At 41.3% G+C, this 18197-nt stretch overlaps 1 protein-coding gene across 2 annotated transcripts in view; it reads right to left on the minus strand.

Moving 5' to 3' along the window:
- PPAT (phosphoribosyl pyrophosphate amidotransferase) overlaps positions 1-18197 on the minus strand; it is a 71629-nt gene that overhangs the window by 44004 nt on the left and 9428 nt on the right. For both annotated transcript variants that reach the window (XM_085897001.1, XM_085897002.1), the window contains exons 3-4: positions 11282-11488; positions 9935-10047 (exon numbers count right to left, since the gene is read on the minus strand). In XM_085897001.1, coding sequence (XP_085753127.1) covers positions 9935-10047; positions 11282-11488 — 320 coding nt within the window. The remainder of the gene's footprint in view (positions 1-9934; positions 10048-11281; positions 11489-18197) is intronic.

Here is an 18197-nt window from a genome sequence, read left to right on the forward strand (position 1 = left end):
CAAGGTCAGAGGTCAAGTTGACGATTTCGTCAGTACCAGTCAATGACTGCTTGTTACTTACGAAATCTAAAGATTTCGTAAGTATGTTGATGACTTCGGTTTCTGTTTGTTTGTTTGTTTGTTTGTTTGTAGGCACGATAACTCGAGAACGGAAGGAGCTACCAATGTCAAATTACACCACGTGATTCAGGAGGGTGATGGCTCGTGCTGATTAGATTTTGGTCACAATCGGTCAAAGGTCAAGTTCACAGTGAGGTCAAAAATTCAATTTTTGATGGTTTGGTACAGAATCATGGTAGAAACTTCTGGTTTGCGTCGCTGCCTTCTCCAGAGACAGCTTTTATTAGACAAAGTCAGAGGTCAAGTTGACGATTTCGTAAGTATCAGTCTATGACTGCTTGTTCGTTTGTTTGTTTGTTTGTTAACAGTATTACGGAAAAACTCCTCGACGGATTTCGACGAAACCTGGTGGGGGGATTAGGTATGGTCCAAGGATCATGCCATTAGATTTTGGACGTGGTCCAAAGTCCAATCTGGCCGCTATGGCGGCCATTTTGAAAAAATATTTGAATTATTGTTTTTGCATTTCTACATGTTTTTAGTGATTTCCAACCCCAAAAAAAATTGTTGGAGAAAAAAAAAAACTGAAAATTTTGCAACTTTTTTTCCCAAAAATTTCGATTTTATTTGAAAAATATTTGAATTCTTTTTTTGCATTTCTACATGTTTTAAGTGATTTCCAACCCCCCCCCCCCAAAAAAAATTGTTAGAGAAAAAAACCCAGAAATTTTGCATCTTTTTTCAAAAAAATTTCGATTTTATCTTTTTGGCCTTTCTACATGCGCGTCAATCTAGTTTAGTTTATTCAATCGTGGTTCAGTAGAGTCTGATCCTTTTTGACCTGCAATGAATAGGATATCAGGTTCACTTAAGTGACCCAGCAGTATTGGCGGCGGAGGTTTTGCACTCTACCGAGTGCTCCCCCTCTCGTTGGAACTGTTGTCAGGTTTGTTTCTACAATTGGTGCCCCCAATTCTTAATGGTACTTCAGTTTCTTCGACCCCTTGGAGTACTAAAGCACCATTTATGATGTTCTCCCATTTTTCTGCTAATGTCTAAGGACTTCTGGATAAAATAATGGGAATAAAAAGTATGCAGGGGTGACATATTTTTTGACCTTGACCTAATTTTTCAGGTCACGACCCAATTATAGACATTTAAACATTTTTCACCAAAACTCGACTAAAGCTTGGCCAATCAGAAGGAAATTGCCCTCTCTAGATAGCCCAGAGCAGTGCACATTCATATCATACCCCTTGGGGTCATGGTCAAGGTCAAATGGCGGTCTGAAAAAAGAAACAAAAGAAGGAGTTTTTTTATCGTCGCTCAGTTTTGCCAATGAGGCATCACAAACACCGCTTGGCCTTCCAATATGTTCTTGCATCACAAGTGTAGCTACACTGAAGTCGCGCACCTGATATTTGTTTCGTTTCCTTGACCTACGTTCTTTGGCTTGTGATCTAATTAACAAAAACATCCTTTTGGTCATAACTTAAATAATTTTCCTCTGATTTTCATATCTCGTTTTATACATGGATTGTAGATGAGGACACATTTTCTTTATTTAAATTCTATTCCGAAATGTTGAAGGTTAAGGTCATATGGTGGTCTGAAAAAAATATGGCCATCATCGGATCATGGACTCAGGGTAAGTTGCAAATATGTAGTTATTTATCACAATTGCCCAATGAGTGTCCGTCCTGCCAAAAATGCAAAAGTTAAGTTGAAAGATTTCATGTTATGGAGTGCTCTGCTGAAACAAAATGAACGCCCTTGATTGTGACTAAATTTACTTTTACAACCTGTGACACAAACACAATCACAGACTATTTGATTGGGGGACAATATGCATCAATGAATTTTTTTCAAAGAATCTCTTCTTCAGAAACTGGAGTGCTTCTTGGTTGCCAAAGAGAAGCCTCTGTTATCTATATTAAAACGACCGACACATGGCCAATAAAAAAATGAGTTTTTGGAGATTGAGAAATTGTTGGAATTTGAGGGGATACTTAAAATTTTACAGGAGTTGATGGACCTGCAACCATATCGTGTGAATCCTTCCCGAACAACCAAGTCGGTGTCCACAGCAAATTTTGACAAGCAAAACAGCTTTTATCGGTTTATAGTTTGGTTGTTTTAATTTTTTTAAAGGTAGATTTGAAGTGTGTCTCATGGTTTCTTCTTTCAACTCCAGGTTTTACTTTGTGGAAGCCTTGTTTGTTGCTAACTCGGGTTAGCATTTTGATTATACAGTGCAGTAAATCCTCAAATATCACGGGTTTCGACCAATCGCAAGCAACCCATCGTGTTCAGATTTCGTTATCGCGGGATTTCATTTCAAGCAATCGCGGTTTTTGAGCTGAGATGAGTCATCGTTTGCGTCCTGTGCGTGAACGATGACCTCCCATTACCAGCCTTGTGGTGTTTCTCGCGCTGTCACGCACCACTTTTATTAAGCCTAAACATAAAGCAATGGACAAAGTTAGTTGCGCCAAAAGGCATAGAAAGGTTATGACGGGTAAAAAGATTGAATTGTTCGATTGGTTGGCTCGAGGTAAAAATGCAGCATCTGTGGGTCGCATTACGGAGTTGATGATTGTAGGTTGAACCTTCCCCATTGTACTCTTCCTTTTTCATAAACCTTAATTTTCTTTCAAACCACATTCACAAACCTTCATTTTCCAACCCCATATTCAAACCTTATTCCCAAACCATTATTTTCCAACATCGGTACTCGAACCTCATTCCCAAATGTTCTTTTTCTGACACCCGTGCTCAAACCTTCATTTTCTGACACCTGTACTCGAACCGCCATTCCAAATCCCTTAATTTCCAACACCTGCACTCAACCCCCATTCTCAAACAAACACACATTCTCAACCGCAGCTCATGAAACAAATCGAGGCGATGGGATTTATGACAGAACAGGTTTTTAACACCGACGAGACAGGGTTACTCTGAAAAATGATGCCATCTCGTAACTTGCTCTCCAAGCAAGGAAGATCATGGTTCAAGGTAACGTGGTTAAGGATTGTATTACCCTTCTCCATTGGGACAATGCTGCAGGCGCCTTTGTTGTAAAGCCAATGCTGCTTTTCCGTTCGCTGAATCGCCTTCCCCGGTACACCTTACCCTGCTCCGCCTTCCCCCGCTCTCCCCCCCTCTAACATCATCATCAACCCGAACTACGTCTTGCATTTTCTATTTACAGCAGAGTACAGTGCAATTTATTTCATTTCAATGTTCACATGCATTATACATATGCTGTGCCTATATAAAACACAATGTATATTTGTCTGTCCCCCTTCATAAGGACAAATTGAGGAGGGTTTTTAAAGGCCAATCTTTTAACACAATTGAGTGTTCAATACGGTCTATTTTTCAGGATTAAAAAAAAAAACCTCCACAAACATTTTTCATAAAAGAGTAATTACATTTCTTCCATTGGAAATGTAGACAGTGACTTGCAACCGGGCATCGACGGCGGTATGCAGAAACGTTTTTTAAATATAACAATAAATTAAAGTCTCAGGGAGGTGAAATTCACTGCACATGATGTGCAACACAGAGTAAAAAGAGTGTTCATTTATGTATATAGCATGCCTCATAAATCGAGAAGATACAAGCACACCTGATGCTAGGCCGAGGCTTCAGACTTCGGCATGCTCACAAACTGTACCGTTAAAATGAAACGTCCCAGAAGATAACGAAAACAAGTACAGGTATATTCAAAGAACACCACCCCATGCCAAATAAATAAATCCTCCGTTGCCTGGCGATGCCGACTTGCAATGCAGCACATGGAGACGGAATTGGGAGGGAGCGGTGCACAGTATCTGATTAATTGCATGATGAAAAAATAAATAAAGAATAATCGTAAAATAAATAATTTCTTAATCAATTGGCCAAGAGCATACCGAAACACCAGTTTTATCCGAATGTGTAACTTTTTGAAAAATAAGTAATTAAACGAAAAATCAAATAATTAATTGATTAATCAATAAATCAAAAAGTTGCCTTTATGGCCAAATCACTTGCTCACCGTCGTGTCCAAATATCAGGTTCCAAGCTAAAAAGATGCCTGAGATATTACCCAGAACAGAAATAAAATAAATAAGTCATCAATAAATCGATAATAATCAAGTAAATAATAAATTTATTGATTCATCAAAAAAATAAAAAAAAAATAATGTTTTTGCCAAAGCACATCTTCCTTCACTTTCGTCCCCAAATTTCAGCTTCCAAGCTTAAAGGATGGCTGAGATATTTCCCGGACAAACAAGAAAACAAACAAGTAGCGGTACATTCAAAGTACACCGCCCCATTCCCAACAAATAAACAACAACCCTCCAGCGTATGACATTGCCGGGGCACCTTAGCGCCCGGCGATGCTGCCTTGCAACACATGGACTCAGAATTTGGAGGGAGCAGTGTAAATAATTGATTGATTAATTGCAGAATTAAAATATAATAAATAACTAGAACTGCCACTTTATAACTGCTGGCAGTGATGACCGGGTACCCAGTCCGTCCGCCTTTGATACAACATGGGACTTTCTGCAGATGACAGTCGCAAAGTTTCGCAATCATGGGGAAAGTGGTTCCAGAAAAAAAAACATTATTGAAGAGTGATGCAAACAGAGGCCTGCTTCAATATGGCATGGGACTGAAGAGCTGTGAACCGGGCAGCACAAAGCGTTCAATTTCCTTATTACTGGCGAACAGATTTAAATAATTAAATAATTCTGGCTGCCAAACCGCATGACCGATCAGGTTGAAATTTTAAACTTTTGTTTCTCATGTCAGCTAAATTAGAAATTTGAAGTTTCGTATATATAGAAGCAGCGATTCCAGAGTAAACATTAATTAATATTTATCCTTCAATCCAAGATGGCGGCCAAACCATGTGACTTGTGATGTCATAATTTTCACCACATGTGCAAACACGATCGTAGACGATAACTGCAAATTTTCGCTTCGCTAGGTTAAGCAGTTCCAGAGAAAACATGATTTAATATTTTTCTTAAAACCAACATGGCTGCCAAACCCTGGGCCCGATCCCGTTGAAATTTCAAACCCTCATTCCGCATGACTGTTCCACCATAAAGGTGATGCTTCACATTTATTGATGCAGTAGTTCCAGAGTAAACATTAATTAATATTTTTCCTTCAATCCACTATGGCTGCCAAACGTTGATTCGTACCTCAAAAGGGGGTGATAACTTTTTATTCGTCATGGAGAGGCGGTCATAGTGGTGGAGTTTCGCCTGGATCTGTTTAGCCGTTTCAGAGAAAAAGACGTTTAAAGATATTATTTTTCAATCCAAGATGGCTAACGAACCATGTGACCTATGACATCATAAATTTATATTCTGCTTCCAACTGGGTATTGGAACATGTTTGTGAAGTTTGGTGTAAATCGGTGAAGGTGCGTTTTTCTATCCAAGATGGCCGCCAAAGCATGTGACGTGTGACGTCCTAATTTTTACCACGCGTGCACACACGATGGTAGATGATAATTCCAAACTTTCGATACGTTAGGTCAAGCGGTTCCAGAGAAAACATTATTTAATATTTCTCTTAAATCCAACATGGCGGCCAAACCGTGTGACGTATCAATTCGAAATTAACAAATTTATATCGCCTTCATGTCCCGAATATACTTCTGAAATCTGCCCTTCATCCGACTAGCGCTTCTGGAGAAGAAGATGTTTGAAGGTTTTAGGGTTTTTTCAAGATGGCCGCCAAACCATGTGACCGATCAATAACAAATTAAAAAACTTGAGAAAGGACCTCATGGGGAATATATGTGTTAAGTTTCGTCTTGATCTGTCTTGCCCTTCTGGAGAAGAAGATTTTAAAAATTTATTCATTTTCAATCCAAGATGGCTGCCGAACCTTGTGACCTATGATATCATAAATTTAAATTCTGCTTTGCATCGTCGACCCGAACAAGTGTGTGAAGTTTTGTGTAAATCGGATAAAGTCTATTTTTCCATCCAAGATGGCCGCCAAACCATGTGACTTCTGATGTAAAAATTTTTTTAGCATGTATGCAGACATGAGGGAGGAAGGCACTTGCAAATTTTCGCTTCGATGGCTTATGAAATACCAGAGAAAACATTATTTAATATTTTTCTTAAATCCAACATGGTGGCCAAACCATGTCACTTTGAAATTAACAAACTTGCATCGCATACATGTCCCGAATATAGTTCTGAAATCTCGCCTTCATTGGACCAGCGCTTCTGGAGAAGAAGATGTTTGAAGGTTTTTGGGTTTTTTCAAGATGACCGCCAAACCTTGTGACATATCAACAACAAATTAACAAACTTGAAAGAGGACCTCAGGTAGAATGTGCGTGTAAAGTTTCGCCTCAATCTGCACAGCCGTTCTGGAGAAGAAGATTAAAAAAAAAAAAATTTCAAAACAACATGGCGGCCGAATTACGTCACCGATGACGTCAAAATATTTTTTTTCTGCGATGAATTTTTGTGTAGATGACGCTCAAGAAATTTCAAATTTTTGCTGTGTGGCGTTCTACTTGACGAATTTTCACTGGGATACCTCTTCACCGATGACATCAAGAAAAATCACACGTATTCCCGAGACGGAGCTTGTTCAAATGTATCAAGCGAAATTTTTTTACCCTAGAAGGTTTCCGAGATACAGAGGTCCAAAGTTTATCTGTTTTTTCAAGATGGCGCCCGTATCACATGACCTATGACGTCACAATTATCAATTATGTATGCTAGCAAAAAAGATACATATTTGGTGAAAATTTTGTGTAGATTGGTCTTACCATTTCTGAGAAAATGGCATTTAAAGCGAAAAAAATTGGAAATTTTGCAAATTTACGGCGGAAGAAAAATAATAATAAACAGAAGAAAAACAATAGGTTATCCAGTCCATTTGACTGGATACCCTAATAATCGTAAAATAATTAATTTCTCAATCAATTGCCGAATAGCATAGCCAAACCACCGTTTCATCCGAATCTAACTTTTTGAAAATTAATTAATCGATAAATCAAAAATACTCTTTACAGCCAAATCACTTGGTCATTGTTGTGTCCAAATATCAGCTTTCGAGCTCAAAATATGCCTGAGATATTGCCAGGAAGAGAAATAAAATAAAGTAATTAATAAATTGATAATAATCAAGTAATTTATCAATCTATTGATTAATCGAAAAATAATTTTAAATTTTTTTTGCCAAAGCACATCTTCACTTTTGTACCCAAATTTCAGCTTCCAAGCTCAAAGGATGGCTGAGATATGAGACATTCACGAAAGAAAGAAATTTTTTAAAATAGATTAATTGATTAATCAATAAGTCAACAAGTAGCGGTACATTCAAAGTATACCACTCCCATGCCAAATAAATAAATAAATCCTCCTGCATGCGACATTGCCACCGTGCAGCACGTGGAGACGGAATTGGGAGGGAGCGGTGTACTTCTGAAGTGAATGTGTTCAAATAATATTGAGGTAAACATGTACAAATGATAAATCAAAAATACTCTTTATAGCCAAATCACTTGGTCAATGTCATGTCCAAAGATCAGTTTCCTAGCTCACTGAGATACTGCCAGGATGAGTAATAAAATAAATAAGCAATTAATAAATCGATAATAATTTAGTAATAAATCAAAAAAAATTAAAAATAGCGTTTTTGCCAAAGAACATCTTCACGTTTGTCCCCAAATTTCAGCTTCCAAGCTCAAAGGATGGCCGAGATATCGCCCGGACAAACAAACAAACAAATAAGAAAACGAAGAAGAAAACAAACGGAGTAAAAACTGAGTACTCCCTTCCTTCAGTGCCCAGCGATGACGTCATGCATCGCCTGGATATGGCATTGGGAAGGAGCGGTGTACAAGAGGGTCACATTTGTACATGTAGTGTTTTAAGATCACACTTCTTGCTACAAAATATCATATGTTTCAGTCTCTGAAGAAAATAATTCGAACCCATCATTTTTGATGGGCTTTTTTCTTTTTTTTTTACTCGTAGTCCACATATACAGTACCAATCAAAAGTTTGGACACACCTTCTCATTCAAGGGTTTTTGTTAATTTATACTATTTTCTCCATTGTAGAATGATAGTGAAGACATCAGAATGGTGAAATGACACATGGAATTATGTAGTAACCAAAAAAAAGTGTTAAACAGATCAAAATATATTTTATATTTTAGATTCTTCAAAGTAGCCGCCCTTTGCATTGATGACAGCTTTGCACACTCTTGGCACTCTCTCAATCAGCTTCATGAGGTATTAACCTGAAATGCTTTTCCATTAACAGGTTTGCCTTGTTAAAAGTAAATTTGTGGAATTTCTTTCCTTCTTAATGCGTTTGAGCCAATCAGTTGCATTGTGACAAGGTAGGGTTGGTAGACAGTAAATAGACCTATTTGGTAAAAGACCATTATTTTGTCAGTACTGTAGTAGTCCATATTATGGCAAGAACAACTCAACTAAGCAAAGAGAAACAGCAGTCCATCATTACTTTAAGACAGGTTGGATGGTGGTGGGGGTGGGGGGGGGGGGGTTGGATGCGTGACAAGGAAGAATAGATTCGATTTTGATGAATATCTGGATACTAGAAATTTTGTTCTTAAAGTGATTCTTCACCATTGAGAGATGGGGCCAAAAACGATATATAGCATGATATTTCAAAAAAAAGTTGTGGACGACTTTATGACAAAACTTTGTGGACGAGTTGGTTCAGCGACAAGAACAAGTCAATCAGCTTTTGGTTCAGGTCCGGATTCAGATCTGGTCCAGCCTATCAGTGGGATACAAAATGTAAACTGTTCAGTTTGGCGGAAGTATGCTCTCTACCAAGTGGCCTTCCAATTTAAATTGTGATGTGTTTATTTCTGCCTGCCGTCCTCCTTCCTCTATATTTTCTCGAAGCCCAGGAGCCGAACCCTCGCTTTCCAATTGGCCCTTGGTTTGCATGATCGTGGTTATAATTGTCACGGCATTTTCCAGGAACATAACCTCCATGATATTGGAGGGTTTATGATACTGCCACATTTTGTTTCACATATTTCTTGGGAGACCTCAAAACTTCACATCCATAATGCACCTGGGCTCCTCGGGTTTGCGAAGAAGCATCTCCGTGAACCAAAAGAACTGGCATGAACCAATAAAAATTGAATTCTTAAACATTGGGAAGTTGATGGATTTCAATGGGAAAATGGGAAAATGGGATTTCAATGGGAAAACTGGTACGTACATACAAGTCACGATTTAAACACTTGTAAGATATCTGGTCAGTATTTAGTAACTGGGGTGGCATCCATACCAACCGAGACACCAATGCCCATTTCAAAAAGAAAAACAGCTTTGTATACGTATGTAATTATGTCGGTTTCAAAAATGCTAAATTGGAAGATGTTTCTCGGTTCTCTTTCGACTCCGGTACTGCTTGGAAGCTTTGACAGCTGCTAGCATCTCAAGTTCTTAACCGTTATATTTTACTTCCTTCATGGGGTTTTCTGTGCAATTTTGCAAAGATGTTAAAAGCAAACTTCAATGATAATATAAAATAAAATTTCCCTTTGCTTTACTCTCACGAACATTCCAAAATTTCATTTTAAAGTGACAGCATGACATAATTTTAAAAACATTCCATTTCCTGCTTTAATATAAAATGTTTTACAAGTTACAATGAAGAAACTTAATATGGAGTTTGGGGGATGGGGGAGGGGAGGGGGGAAATAAATAAATGAACACTCGGTTTGAGTGGCTTCCTGACAATTTGGAGCTCTCGCAATCACACTGAGTCACTATCCTTGTGGTCATTTAACAACTCGTCAATTACATAAAGCAACTAAGCATTATGATGGTCAATAATATTATTACCGAGCGACCCAGTTCGGGCCATCAGCTTCCTCTTCAGGTGGTGTTAGGGCAAGTAGTTGTGTGATGAGTTCACTGTCAGAGCTGGTGGATAGACCCACACCATGTCGTAGAACCTGCCACAGAAATTGCAGGATGAAAAAGTAAAAATAAAATAAAATTCAAGTGCACAATGAAACAGGAAAGTTGCACATCTGAAATTATATAACGGAGATGTGTGGCTCTCAAAGAATCCACCATTTTAAAAGAATGGACATGCAATGAGAAATGTATCCAACATTAAAAAAAAAAAATTGTTTGCAATAATATTAAGGACTGCATTTCCTTAAATAAGAAATATTCAGCAGCTTTACGATTTTCCAAATAAAAAATAAATTCCCCTACCATGACTTATAACAAACCACTGCGAAGTGTCATCCACACCTAGATGCAGAGCACTGGAAAAACCACAAACGAACAACGCAACAACAACAACAACAACAAAAAAAACATCTAAAAATGATTACTTTCCTGGGGCTTATTAACTTTGAGGTGATTCAAGGTCGATGCGAGAAGAAACCTTCCACTCTGGGAAATCAGCACATGTTTGAAACTGGGTAGTTTTTGTTTTGCAAATGCCATCACAACTACAGTCACTGATATTTTGTAGTTTGGAGGGGATTGGTCAAACGTATTCGGAAGACTGAAGTTTGTAAAAAAAATATATCATCATATTTATGTGGGTCGTGCAATAATGCTATGTAATGCAATGGAGGGTTTGAGAACCACAATGAAAAGTAGGGACCACATTTCTTACAGTAGTCACATCGTGAGTCAATGATTTATTAGCTTTAGATGACTTCCCGACAGGAAAAGCTGAGTCAACCCCAGCTGTTATTAATTCAACAGCCAAGTGGGATTTGAACTCAGGACCCTAGGACCCCCAAGCCCACCACCCTAACCATTAAGCCAACACCAGGCATATGTTGCGATATACTTTCCTGGTTGTTCGTGGTACCGGAATCAAAGTGTTTCAAAATTAAAACGTTGTATTAGAACATTTCATAGAGATGTGTAAAACTGGTACACGTCATTTATGTGACCTTTGGATCACTTCCACTGCTGCAAAGACTGCTTTGTGATAAATACATACATTTCCTCGCAATAAATCATATTGAGAACGCTGCAAAATATCGATGTTAAAATGTTTCTTGAAAACATCAATTGTTTTATTGTCTTACTGGTACATTTTGCCCTTACATTGTTAGCAAAATAAATAATGCAAAAAAAAAAAAAGTACAATATACGTAAATATATTTAAAAAAAAAGAGTTTGATCTGAAAACTTTTGAGTATAAAAATAACCGGTTACCTTCTGACGCAGCTTCGCTGCATTGACAAGCTCTCCATTGTGTGCGACTGCGATGCACCCAACAATAGTCTCGACGACAAAAGGTTGGCAATTAAGGAGATCAGAATGTCCACTTGTCGCATACCGGGTATGCCCAATTCCAAGATTTCCCTTACGCAGGGCAGCCAAGTGCTCCTCATGCACCACATGGCTCACCAGTCCCATTGCCTGAAAATAAAAATGGAAGCAAAGCAAATTTCCATTTAAACAATGAGGAGCAAATGTTGAAATGTGGATTTCAAGCTCGCTGATCAAGTAATTATAGTAGTCATACCAGTGGTTGCAGTAGCAGGGCATTTGTCGGGAATTGCGGTTACGGAAGAAATCACGTCAATCCTACCTATCCATTACAAAAAAAACAATTCCAATCTGCTTTCAGCATAGCAATGAAAGCAGATGTTGAAATTTTGCATGAATGTACTCTGTGGGTGCAGATATAGAAAAAACACTGATGGACCAAGAACAGAACTCTAAAACAGATAGATAGGAAAATAGCCAACAATGGTCACAGTCGGAATGATCTGTGAGAAGATTTAAACCAACCAAAAGCAGGTTGAGAGACAACAAAACAGCATTGAAGACAGTTGATGTCAAAAATTAGGGTCAACTTTGTTGAAAGCAGCTGACAAATAAAAAGTATTCCGATTGTAGATTACACTGAACAACAAAAATTTTTTACTGGAGATGTGTAAAGTGATTTAGACTAATTTGGGTACGCTGATTTCAAAAATCATAACCGTTTTGCTGTATCACGTCAGGATTTTCAGGAACAGAAATATTCCCATTGCCTAGAAGTCAGGATTTCAATGAAATTTACAAAAATTCATTTATTCATTTATTTCATCATGAATGCTTCAAAATTATAGAAATTACAGAAAAAACTCCACTAGAATGTAATTAAAAATGCTTTAGGCATTTGGCTTTGCGTTTGTGCTGCTCTGTGTCAGTTTCACGATGCAGGAACCAGCAGAAATCGCCCATCATGTTCGGGTTGTGCCGCCCTTGGTAACGCGTCTCCATGAGTGAAATCTCTTGGTGGAATCGCTCGCCGTGCTCGTCTGAGACTGCTCCCAAGTTGTCAGGGAAGAAGTTCAGGTGCTGGTGTAGGAAATGGATTTTCAGGGACATCCTGGAGCCAAGTTTCCTGAAGGACTCCAGCAGCTGCTGCACTATTTCTTCATAGTTGTCCGTGCGCTCGTTCCCCAAGAAGTTGTCCGTCACAGCTTTGAAGCTCCTCCACGCTGCCAGCTCTTTGGGGTTTAGAGTTGTCGGAAAAGTTTCGTCCTTCATAATCTGTCGGATTTGCGGTCCAACAAAGACACCAGCCTTGATCTTGGCCTCCGACAAGGTGTTGCCAAACTTTTCCTTGAGGTATAAAAACCCACGCCCATTCAGATCCATTGCCCGTACAAAACTTTTCATCAAGCCGAGCTTTATGTGGAGTGGTGGAAGGAAAACCTTGGCTGGGTCGACAAGGGCGACATGCTTCACGTTGTGTCGACCAGGTACATGCTCTTTTCGCTCTTCCCAATCTTTCTTCGTCCAGTGATTCTTGTCGTCTTTGCTATCCCAGAGACAAAGGAAGCACATGTATTTCGTGTAGCCTGACTGCAGCCCTAACAACAGCGCCACCACTTTCAAGTCTCCGCAGATGTGCCAGTTGAAGTCATTGTACTTGATGGAATCAAGCAGCTGCCGCTTAGTCTCATAGGTCTCTGTCATGCCGAACGCGTGAGCCAGTGGGACTGATGGTTTCTCGTTGCCATTGTGGAGCAAAACAGCCTTCAAGCTGTTCTTCCCCGAGTCGATGAAGAGGCGCCAGTCTGCAGGATCGTGATCACACCCAAGTTCTTTCAACAGACCGTTGATGTCACTGCAGAATGTCATCGTGTCTTCCATCTCAAAGAACTCAGCCATGTCTCTGTGACGTGCTCTGAACAAGGATATCTTGGTGTTAGGTTCAAGTAGATTCCACTGCTGCAGCCTTGATCCAAGCAGCTCTGCCTTCGCCTTTGACAGCGAGAGATCTCTTACAAGACCATTTAAGTCTCCCTGGTTCAGAAGGTGTTATTCTTGAGTGTCGGGTTCAAAAGGTTCATCATCACCATCCTCTTCACCACTGCTTACAGCTATGTTCTGATCAGCTGGAGGTGTTGGAACGAGGTTCTCGTCATCATGAGGCACAGGTTTACGAGCAGAGACGCAGTCAGCGTACTTGATGTGACCTTTATTCTTCTTGTTGAAGCCGGCGATGCTTGTGCAGCAGAAATAACAATCATCATGATGATTCTGCGGCTCACGCCATATCATGGGCACCGCAAATGGCATGCTCGCGCGCTTGCCCACCAACCACTGAGTCAAGGTTGTGTGACAGCTTGTGCAGCAGATGTGTGGTGCCCAGCTCTGTTCTTGGTCCCCCACCTTACACCCGAAGTAGTGAAAGTAGGCGGCCTTCATTTTCACTGCTGTAGATATACTTCGCTGTTGATCTTTTTTGGTATACCGACCACAGACATAACAGAAGTTGTCAGGATGATTGGTACAGGAACGCCTACTCATCTTTATCTGAAAGAAAGAAATATAACACAAGTTAACAACAATTGTACGAAATAGACATGTTAAAGACATATGTAAATTTCATTGAAATCCTGACTTCTAGGCAATGGGAATATTTCTGTTCCTGAAAATCCTGACGTGATACAGCAAAACGGTTATGATTTTTGAAATCAGCGTACCCAAATTAGTCTTAATCACTTTACACATCTCCAGTAAAAAAAATTTTTTGAAATTTGTTGTTCAGTGGTATAATTATTGGTCTGCTTTCTACAGAATAATATTGTTACAAAAGGGACTTGGGGGTTAATTATGTGATAGCTATGTCCGAACGAATGCCATCAACCCCAATTTAGAGCGAGCAGAATCGTATGTATAATTAGATTCCCTATCACCCTCTGTCCTCGTATTTGACTCCTTCTCCAAACTCCCATCAATGTTTCATCTTAAATCAGCCCCTTTGTACTTTCATACCATCAATCACATGACACAAATGCCTGCTTCACATGCGTTACTACGGAGCCTCAAACGCAGGGTTTTACAGCCGTGGCAGGTCCGCGCGTGCTACCTCACACAGCTGGGACATAGACAGTGCATGCACAAGACCCGCACAGCAGAGGGCAGGAGCTCTGGTAGATAAGGCCGGACGATCGTACCTCATGGCATATACAGCCGGGACGCAAAGCCAGCGACACAGAACTCCAGTCTCTGTTGACTGAAAATACCCACACATGGCTGAAAAGTGACCAGGTGTTGCCCCCATATCTGAAGAATTTGTGAATAAAGCTAAACGCTGGGAATGAATGAATTGCCCCACCTCTGATGCTATGATGAAAGGAAGATTGATGACAAAGCAACTTAAGTTGGGCTTCGGATGCATCTTTGAAGAACAGCTGCAGTGATGTCCTGGGGCTGAGATGATTTGCCTCCAACAAAAACAATCATCTTCCTTTATGCCCATTAATGATTGCAGCCACTGAAGACTTTTTCCCCTGATGCCCACTGAATTCATTTTGACCAGGACTCCTCGATGCCGCGTACAATCAAATGCTGCCTTAATATCAAAGGTAATCCCTCTGACCACGTCTGAAATTCGACTCGTATCAATGTTTGAATCAAGGTTGCAGTGAGGTCTGGATCAGAATCAAGCTGATGGACCCCACACCAGCATCAGTGAGCAATTGCCACTTGGAGATAAGATGCGAGATCAATCGAAGAACGGCACTCAGTTGAGTGCATACCTCCACCAGGCTGAACAGTTTACGTTCTGTATGCCATTGATAGGCCGGATCTGCATCCGGCAATTAATGGAAATCTGACCGGCTTGTTCTTGTTACCTACCCAACTCATCCAGCAAATTTTGGCAGAACCTGTGCACAAGTTTTTGAAATGCAGTAAACCCTCAAATATCGCAGGCAACGTATCGTGTTCCAATTTAGTTGTCGTGGTGTTCAATTTCAGCCAATCACGGTTTTTGAGCTGAGATGAGTCATTGTTTGCATCCACGTGTACGATTACCTCCCATTACGAGTCTTTTCTGGTTTCTCGCAAACCGTTAATTGCAGTAATCAGACCAGAATATGGGAATGAAGCTAAATTTAATTATTAACGGTAGTCAAACAGGAAATGACATGTGGAGATCCTGTAATACAAGATTGACAAGATATAGCACACACACACACAACAGTTGAAAAATGGCACCCAAACGTAAAACGATGGACAAAATTAATCATTTCAAAAGGCAGAGAAAAGTTATGACATTGTGCGAAGAAATTGAGTTGTTAGATACGTCGGTAAGAAGTGAAAGTGTGGCATCTGTGGGCCACCATTGCTGGAACAATGAATCAATTGTGTGTAAATGTGAGTCAAATATCCGTGCAAGGGTGCCTGCCAAAGTGCAAAGGGCTCATTCCAGTCCCATGATCCTCACATTGAAAGAATGGAAAAAGCGATTCGTGTTTGGATCGAGGACCAAACAGAAAAAAAAATGCCTTTGAGTGGACTGATGATATTGTTGCGGGGCCGGGTATCGGCGACGAGCACGACCGCCAGATGGAGCAGTAGAGTCGGCTCCACCGATCACCCGGAATGTATAGGTCGTCACCCCGGATAACTCCGGAGCCGACGGGTCCCACATCGGACCGAAGTTCGCTAATAGGTCGACCACGTGGGGTAGGGTCGATCGCCAATTTCAATTTACCAAAATACCCACGTCGTCCAACTACCGGGGAAATTCACCCTCAACGATGCTCGTACGGAACGAGCCGCTAGCGTACTCGAACCGTGTGCGACCCAAGCGGACGGTCACCGAGCTTTCGTCGGTCCAAATGTCCCTTTACAGTGGCAACAGCCTAGCTAATTCTCCAACACGCACTGTGTTAAACCAAAAGAAGAAACACAAAAACGAACTGACACATTGAATACATGGGTTTATTTATAATAGGTGGGGAAGGAGCGGAGCACATAAGAAGCAGAGTTATCAAGACTAACAGAAATGAAATGCAAATAATGTACAAGGCACTTAACAGTTGCTACTTAAAGACAGGCCCACACACAGACACACAGACACAAAATCGGACCCCAATGGTCTTTATTGAAGGCCTCCAGGCTCCAGCTCGAGGAAAGGTGAGCTCGAGACCAGAGCCTGCACTTGGACCTGTCCACCTCATGTGGTCTTTGATGATCTGGCTCTTTGGGACTCGAACCCGCAGCAACGATGCCACCCAAAGCACCAGGGATGGAGAAAAAGCCTCGGACGCCAGGTGGACGAGACGAGAGACGACCAAGCACTGCCAAGCCGACCAGACCAGACGAGTCGATCTCCGGCACCTCGAACCCAATCGCTGCCAAGCCGACCAGACCAGACGAGTCAATCTCCGGCACCTCGAACCCGATCGCTGCCAAGCCGACCAGACCAGACGAGTCTATCTCTGGCACCTCAAACCTGATCGCTGCCAAGCCGACCAGACCATACGAGTGGATCTCTGGCACCTCGAACCCGATCGCTGCCAAGCCGACCAGACCAGACGAGTCTATCTCTGGCACCTCAAACCCGATCGCTGCCAAGCCAACCAGACCAGATGAGTGGATCTCCGGCACCTCGAACCCGATCGCTGCCAAGCTGACCAGACCAGATGAGTCGATCTCCGGCACCTCGAACCCCACCGCTGTCAAGCCGACCAGACCCGACGAGTGGATCTGCGGCACCCCAAACCCGATCGCCCAACCTTGACACACGCTCTTTCCAAGGCCCGGGCGTTTCTTATATGGCATTTCTCCTGCGGGATGGGGTGTCGTGGGAAGGATCACCATCTGAGACGTCTCGCCTCTCATTGGTCGAGAGGTTGTGGGAAAGTTCGCGTCTGAGACGTCTCGCCTCCCATTGGTCCGGGGTTCGTAGGAACGTCAGTGTCTGAGATCTCTCACGCCTCCCATTGGTCGGGGGGAACATTCCATCTCTCCGGGGCGGAGTCGGAGCTCTGGTGGCCGAGGAAACTCCGCCCACGTACTTGGTCGAACCATGTAGACAATGGCGGCGGTGTGAGTAAGCGAGGTGAAGGCGTGTTGTTGTTGTTATCAGGGGTGTAAAAATCCTAACTATTAAAATAACGCACAGGCGACGTACATTTAATTCCCATTAGACAAGGGAAAAGGGGGCTATCTATCCACATTTACTTATCGATATAACTGAGCTATAGGACTTGTATGTTGAGTGCAGTAAACTTCCAAATTCGTAACAATATGGGAGAAATCATTGCAGATTTACCAACTTTTTCATGTGGCACTCGGGACTGATGGCTCCAGTTCAACCACAGCTCACGGAACGTATCGAGGCGAAGGGATTTATGCCAGAGCATGTTTTCAACACCAAATAGATGGGATTATTTTGGAAGAGGATGCCATCTTATAACTTCCTGTACAAGCAGGAAATATCTGCTCTGGATCAAGGAGGCTAAGGATCGTTTCACCCTTCTTCTACATGGCAATGCAGCAGGCGACTTTGGTATGGTCCCGATGACCCAACAGTCATCACAAGTTCCACATCCACATCTTTCTCACCTCCACCAGCATCATCTATGAGCTAAGTCTTGCGTTTTCGATTTTCAGCAAGAGTACAGCATGAATGAGTACGTAATATGTTTACCCTCACCCATCTCGCTGTTTTGGAATAAATATAAAAGGTAAAAAAAATGTCATGTTTATGTCTCACTGCCATCAATGTTCCTCAATATTTTCTCGAAGTCCAGGAACCGAACCTCCCTCTTCCCATTGGCCCTTGGTTTCCACTATGATAGTTTTAACTTTTGTGGCATTTTCCAGGAAC

The sequence above is a fragment of the Eptatretus burgeri genome, chromosome 10 (genome assembly GCF_056783735.1).
Source record: "Eptatretus burgeri isolate ZD-2024b chromosome 10, Ebu_testis_v1, whole genome shotgun sequence".
NCBI classification, from domain to species: Eukaryota; Metazoa; Chordata; class Myxini; order Myxiniformes; family Myxinidae; genus Eptatretus; species Eptatretus burgeri.